The 7,511-nt window shown below is 46.1% G+C and overlaps 1 protein-coding gene across 1 annotated transcript; it reads right to left on the reverse strand.

The window, feature by feature from the left end:
• Nucleotides 1–557: 557 nt before the first annotated feature.
• LOC136517991 (probable LRR receptor-like serine/threonine-protein kinase At3g47570) lies at nt 558–4,389 on the reverse strand. Its single transcript, XM_066511646.1, has 2 exons — nt 1,529–4,389; nt 558–1,406 (listed from the first exon to the last, which is right to left on the reverse strand). Exons 1-2 carry the CDS (start codon nt 4,299–4,301, stop codon nt 1,057–1,059), a joined length of 3,123 nt encoding a protein of 1,040 aa, XP_066367743.1. The 5' UTR covers nt 4,302–4,389; the 3' UTR covers nt 558–1,056.
• Nucleotides 4,390–7,511: the final 3,122 nt, after the last annotated feature.

Below are 7,511 nucleotides of genomic sequence, written 5' to 3' on the forward strand. Positions count from 1 at the left end.
AAGGTTGGTATGGAGAAGGCGCACTGAGCTATTGTGAAGTCAAGGGGGCGATGGTTAATAGTGTACCTTGAAACCAAGGGTACAGGTAAAGCACTTGTTTGCTCAGATTGTTTATGTTTTATGTTCTAAGCATTAAACAAATAAACAATATGTAGCCCTTTAAAAAAGACGCGTTCCATGTTATCAGAACTCCTATGTTGAAATGTGCCATGTAACACCGTTGATTCTTGGCATCTGACTTCCTCATTTCACAGGAAGTTGGATGGTTTAGTTTGGGGGACTTTGTATTTGATCTTCTATTATGAAGTTTATTTATTGTTTGTTGCCATCCTTCAGGATCTGATTTTTTATCCTTCAAGATCACGGAGACATGGAGAACCCCAGGCCATTGACTCACTCTTCGGGGCTAAAATCCTTGTCATTGAATCAGTCAGGAACAGCGATTTGGAGGAGGCCCTGGTGGTAATGGCTGGCCATGGAACGTTTCATGTCAGGGTTTGAGACGTTGGTCACATGGTTTGTTGGTCAGGCAGTGCAAGCACCCAAGGAATGCTTGATTGGAATGTCTTCCTTGTCATAAAGTAATAATAAAGCAACCTATTGGCTGTCTGTACAAAATAGCGTTTGGGATTATCTAACTCTGATGTCAATTGAAGTCTCGTTCTCCATCGACCCAAACACGCAGTACAACAGCACTTGATTGGAACGTCTTCCGTGGAAAGAGAAGTTGAACCCATGCAAAAGGGGAAAACAATTGGACTTGAAAATGAGATGGCATGAAATTTGCATATATCTTGGAAGTTATTTGGACAGCTTGTAATAATTGAGTGTTCAGGAACCACGAAGATTGCACATAGATAATAAAAGCCTACGAACAAGTAGGTAAACTTGACAATGCTCTATCCTTATTTCATTGATGTGGCAACACAGATATTTGCACAAGGCCATCTGAATTCCAAGATATCATTAAAAAAAGCCACCTCATTGGTAATAATGTTGCAATAGAGTGCTCCACATTGGAAGAATGAAGGACAGTGAATTATACACACTTAAATCCTAAGGGATTTCTGCAATGTAATCCTTGATTCTGTGCAGCTGAGCAGCAGCGTGTTCCATGTTCATTCTTTCTGATGAGTTGTCCATTGAACATGAGACGCCAACTCGTATCACAGAAGCTAAGCAACTGAGTATCTCAGAATCATTGTCATACAGCTCCGCATGCAATAGTTCTGGGTCAATGATTTCTGATATCCTGTCAGGTAAACCTGCCTCAGCAAGCAAGTGCAGGGTCAAGCCTTCTATGAACATATCATCAGTTGGTGCCTTCCCTGTGAACATCTCAAGCAGAGTAACCCCAAAGCTGTAGGCATCACCAGCAACTGATGCTTGACCACCTGCTCCATATTCTGTAGGAATGGAAATATTATGACAGTTGACAATGCCACAAGAAGATGATACAGTAAGGGCACTAAATCAAGGCAGATTAATTGACTAGAAACAAAATGTGATTTCTAAATGGTGGAGGTACCTGGAGCGACGTATCCAGTGGTTCCTCGTATCCCAATAGTGCTTTCAGTCCCAATGTTCAAATTTGATCGGTCCATGGATTCACCAATCAGCTTTGCAAGCCCAAAGTCAGCAACATAAGCAGTCCAGTCACTACCAAGGAGGATGTTGCTAGGCTTCAAATCACAGTGGATCACTGTTGGACAACTACTGTTGTGAAGATAGTCTAGTGCATCTGCTACATCAGTCGCAATGTTCATCAGTTGGGTTAGACTTAACTTGTGTGTCTTCTCATTGCTTCTTGGATGCAGCCACCTGTCCAAGCTGTACCTGGGCATGAAGTCGAAGACTAGAGCTTGGAAGTCATTCCCTCTAGAGTCTATACTGGAGCAACAGGTGATAATATTGATCAAGTTCCTATGTTTCACTTGTCGTAGAGCCTCACATTCAGCCAAAAAACTTCTGGAAGAACCAGGTTGCTGTGGAGTAAACACTTTGACAGCGACTACAGAATCCCTAGCACTTGTAAGAGACAAATTTCCTTTATAAACAGATCCATATTTTCCAGCTCCTATCAGATTAGTAGGGGCAAAACCATCCGTAGCTTCAAAAAGTTGGAGGTATGAAACTCTAGGATACTTGTTGTCCAACAAATGGTTTTGTGTAGCATTGATCCTGTCCAATCCTTTTCTCCCTTTGAACAGAAAGAGTGCAACCAATAGAAGAGCTAAACATATAACGATGCCAACAACTGGAAGAGAAATCTTCAGTTGCAACCGTTTACGGTGGCTGTGTGGCTTGACCTCACATGAAGGCAATTTCAGCTCTGCAACGCCACCACAAAGCCCATCATTTCCAATTACAGAAAACCCACTCATGTTAGTGAACACCCCATGTGACGGCACCTCACCCTCTAGATGGTTATAGGAGAGATCCAGCTCTACAAGAGCGCTTGAGTTCTGGAGAAGTTGTGGAATGGCTCCAGACAGATAGTTGTGAGCTAGGTAAAGCTTTTGCAGCCCATGAATGTTGCTCAACTCTTGAGGGATGCTACCAGACAGACCATTTCTTGTGAAATTGAGCATACTCAAGCCCTTCAAATTACCAATTGATGGAGGGATGCTCCCAGTGAAGTAATTGTCATCAAGAGATAAGTATACTAAACTTGCACAGTCTCCAAGTGCTCCTGGTACTTCACCAGATAAGTTGTTTTTTGACAGATCCAATGTTGTCGCATGCTTGAGGCTACCAATTTGTGGAGGAAGAACACCAGAAAGATAATTGTGAGAAAGTAACAATGAATCAGTTAGTGATGAGAGGCTGAATATTACTCCAGGGATAGCACCGGTAAGCCTGTTGAAGGATAATGTCATGGATGTTAACCTGTGCAAGCTCCCAAGGTTCTCAGGAATGGAGCCATTGAGCTCATTGTTTGACAATACAAGGGTGAGCAGTTGTGTGAGGTTGCCAAAGGAGGACGGTATACCTCCTGATAGGAGATTCTCCTCCAGCGTGAAAAATTTCAGGTTCTGAAGTCTTCCAATATCCTCAGGTATAACACCATGCAGATGATTTCCGGCGAATTCTAGGTCTTCAAGGTGAACAAGGTTTCCAATACCCAGAGGGATTACTCCAGACATCCGGTTCTTTGCCATGATTAGCGACTTTACTGGCCCAGAGAAATTAGCTACAAAACGTGGAAGCACTCCTCCAAGGATGTTGTCACTAACATCTAGAACCTCTAGACGGGTGCAGTTGGTGAAATATCTAAGGAACTCCCAATCCGCATCGTTCTCAGCTTGCAGCATGTTAGACCCCATTTCAACACTCTCTGGGCAGAGCTTCCCTATATCAGGAGGCACCCTTCCTTCGAAGCTGTTATGAGCAAGACCCAGCTCTTGTAATTTAGTGGCATTTGAGAGGGAAGCTGGGAGTGTTCCAGAAAAGTTGTTCCCAATGCCACCCAAACGGAGCACTTCAAGGTTAGGCAGGTGCCTGCCTGCATCTGGGGGCAGTCTACCATGCAGCCTATTTGAACTGAAACCGAAATATTGGAGAGATAATATGTTGAAGAAGAGAGGTGGAATTGTGCCCGAAAGGCTGTTCCTCGCCGCTTGGATGTATCGGAGATACCTCAAATGGGAAAGACCCTCTGGGATGGTTCCTTCCAGTTTGTTCTGATAGAGTGCTAGCCTTTGGAGTACCGAGAGATTGCCGAGTGATGGCGGTATATGTCCTATGAGATTATTCTCGCCAACATAGAGGACTCGCAGCTGAGATAGCAAGCCCAGACCACTAGGGATTCCCCCATGAAGCTCATTGACCTCTACGCTCAGGTACACAAGGTTGGAACAGTTGGCAAGGTCTACAGGAATCTCACCAGCAAGATAGTTGTACGCCAGCTCAAGAAAGCTCAGACGACGCAGCCGGCTGATGGTGCGAGGTATCTCTCCTGACAGCATGTTGTCGAAGAGATCGAGCGACCGAAGAAAGGTGAGGTTGCCGATAACAGGAGAGATGCTGCCTCCCAGGTTTTTCTGGCGCAGGCTCAGAGAAACCACCCTGCCCGGATGCTGGCGGCTGCATGTCACGCCGGCCCAACGGCAGAAGTCGGAGCTGCTGCTGTTCCATGAGCTTAGTAATCCCGAGCTGTCTGTCAGCGCCTCTTTGAGTGCCAGCAGTGCTTCACGATCATGGTATTCGTACCTGCCGATAAAGGAGGAGGAAGACGCCGGCCGGGCTGTGAGTAGGAGCACTAGCAGTAGCAGGGTCACCATGGAATGCAGTGTCGCCATGGTTTCTAGTATTAGGTGTAAGGTTTCATTTTGAAATCAACAAGTTTGGAGGTGGATGGGTGGGGTTGGGGGAGAAAGTTTTGGTACCACGTGGGCTTGGGGGAGAAAGTTTTGGTACTACGTTGTCGTGTTGATTTAGTCTAGTCTCAATGGGGTTTTCATAGAGTTTTATGGACATTAAATATGCTGACATGGCATTGTCTTGATGAAGAGAGAGAATATAAAAGTTTCATGAGAGTAGAGAGAGTTTTATGGGGATGAAACTCTTCTGCACTATTTCTAAAATATTGATATGTTGAAAACTAAGAGATAAAACCTCCACTGAGACCGGCCTTATACTCCAACTACAGCAAGATCGACCAATAGGAGAGTGTTGGTCCCATCTCCCGAAGGGACGTCAGTCGTTCTTTGCGGCGATGGTTCGCCGAGTATAAAATCTGATCAATCAATAAAGCAAAGCACAATTCAATCTATTCTTCTTGTTTTCTTTGCACTGAAATGAAAATAAAAACTCTTTGCCGTCCCTTTTTTGTTTTGTAAAAAATAGTAAGTCTTATTGCCGGAGACGGCAAGGCGTAATGGTTGTGGAGTGTTTGCTTTGGTTGGAATTCTTAGTCGCATCAAAGTATTATTAATGACGAATGAAAAAAAAATGGAGCGGTTCTTCAAGCTCAAGATACACGTCGCACCTAGTACTATTGATGGCAACGCTTACCAACCATTGTCTCCATGTGCTTTAATTTATGATAGGCAAATGGACCATTGCTATACGTCTCATAAAAAATATCATTCTCACTTCCTAAGAAATTAAAAATTTTTAACTTTAACCAGATATATATAAAAGAATATTAATATCTATAATGCATAATTAGTATCATTAGATATATTTCTGAATATATTTTTATAATAAATTTATTTATTAATGTAAATACTGCTAATATTTTTTTCTATAAAACTGGTTAAGCTTAAAAATTTTAACCAACACGTATCCTGTAGCATTATTATTTTTTGAAGAGAGAGATTACGTTACTAGTAGCCTAGTAGGTCCCTAGTTATTAGTGTCAGATACATTGCACAGTATACAAGTCGTTTTAGTGTTTAGAGGATGTCCCAGTAAGTGCGTGTTTAGTTCGTGAATTTTATGAATTTGGCTACTATAGCACCTTTTGTTTTAATTTGGCAATTAGTGTTCAATCATGGACTAATTAGGCTTAAAACGTTCGTCTCGTAATTTTCAACCAAACTGTGCAATTAGTTTTTTTTGTCTACATTTAATGCTCCATGCACGTATCGTAAGATTCGATGTGATGGCTACTGTAGCACTTTTTGAGAATTTAGTTGGGAACTAAACGAGCACTAAGATTCGATGTGATGGCTACTGCTCGTAAGGGCTTTCACCACAAGACCCGCCCAGCGGATGCGTCAAGCTCGGAATGGCCTTCGTGAAGGAAGAAAGTGGAATCTACAGTGGCGCCTCCCAGGAGCAATATGACGCCAAATGTGCCATCGATGCCGGCCCCGAGCAATGGCCAGGTGGGGTTTTCACCCATGCCTACAGAGACCCATACAGAGCATAACTCAAGATGGCAACGGGTACCCAAAACCTGAGTACCCGACGGGTTTTACCCGATAAGGAGGCGGGTATGGAAGACATTTTGCACCCGCGGGTACGTTATTGGACGAATTCTTGTACCCATCGGGTATGCGGGTACGGGTGTGGGTGTATACTATCCATACCCGCATACCCGCGGGTAAAAAAACCCGCATAAATAATATCCAACCTCTGCAATTTTAGCCCATATAAGCATATAGCCCATATTTGGCCCATATAAGCATATGAGTATATATATTCCAGAACCCCCTCAAACCCTAATCCTCATCCTCACTCCACTCCACCAGCCCATATTTCTGTTTTGCTGCTCTATTGTTGATTTGTTTTGCTGGAAGCTATTATATTTTGGTGTGTGAACTCGGGTATATTGTCGGGTAAGAATTACCCGTCGGGTAAGAATTACCTGTCGGGTGCGGGTATGGAATGAATTTTCTACCCGCCTGCGGGTACGGGTAACCCGACGGGTAAGATTTTGATCTGGCGGGTGCGGGTATAGGTGGCCAGTACCCATCGGGTATGTACCCGTTGCCATCTTGAAGCATAACACACCAAGCCGAACATGCAGACAACGAGTTGAAGCTGGAGTAGACCAGCGGTGCCAGAGCTTTTGTAGACGCCGCATTCGCCGGATCTAGCTCGCTGGATCTGGCCTGCAGCATTCACGATAGTAGGAGGGGGAGGTCCGCCGAAAGCAGCAGCCTGCAGCAGCAACCACCAGATCTGGCTCGCCCTTGTCTACCGCGTTGTCGTCTCCCACCGCGTCCCGGCACAGTGCCAGAGCAGCAGCTCCAGCATAGGCGCGCACGCGCCGGCGGCCCTGCTGCCAGCAACAATGGCCCCCTTGCGTGCTCCTCCCTCGCCCATACGGTGTGGAAGAAGGCCATGGGAGCGGCCGTGCCCTGAGAGGTCGAGCGGTGCACGGCGCCCCGTCCTTCCACCATGGGTCAGCATCCTCGGTGGCTCCGCCGTGCACGCTGCGTTGGATGCAGAGCGAGCAGAGGACCCGACCGGGTCACACGGAGCGGCGATGCCACCATCGACCTCCACGCGCGGGTCCTCCAGCCCCTCGCGACGGCCAGGACCCGGGCTGGCTCTTGGTCGCCTGTCTTGACTCGCCGTCGAGATAGCCAGCGCCGCGTGCCGAGTTGTCGAGCAGCCAGACCCGGGGCACAGAATGCCGGATCCGGGCCCAGGTGGCATGGATCTGCTTCCTCGCTGGCCACCCAACTCGCCGCCGACCGTTGCCGCCGTTGTGCCAGGTTTATTCATGAGAAAAGGAGGAGACGAGAGGAGGGAGGTGGAGCTACGGGGGAAGGCCTTGTTGGGCGCCGCCGCCACCGCTACAGCGGTGGGGGCTCCGGTGAGAAAAAATTGCAAAAATGACACTCGTGACACGCGCTGGACCTACGGGAGTGAGAGCTTGAAACCGAACATTTCTAGATCATCAATTCCACTAGATCTCAAGCAACAAGGGGTACGCAAAACAAAGTTAGCTGCATAACATGAAGAAATTGAAACCCTAAGGCAAAATTAGTTCCAATCATAGATCTGGGAAGAGGGGATGAAGGAGGCAAAAAGAATGAATCACCTCAAATCAA

The sequence above is a fragment of the Miscanthus floridulus genome, chromosome 17, assembly GCF_019320115.1.
Source record: "Miscanthus floridulus cultivar M001 chromosome 17, ASM1932011v1, whole genome shotgun sequence".
NCBI classification, from domain to species: domain Eukaryota; kingdom Viridiplantae; phylum Streptophyta; class Magnoliopsida; order Poales; family Poaceae; genus Miscanthus; species Miscanthus floridulus.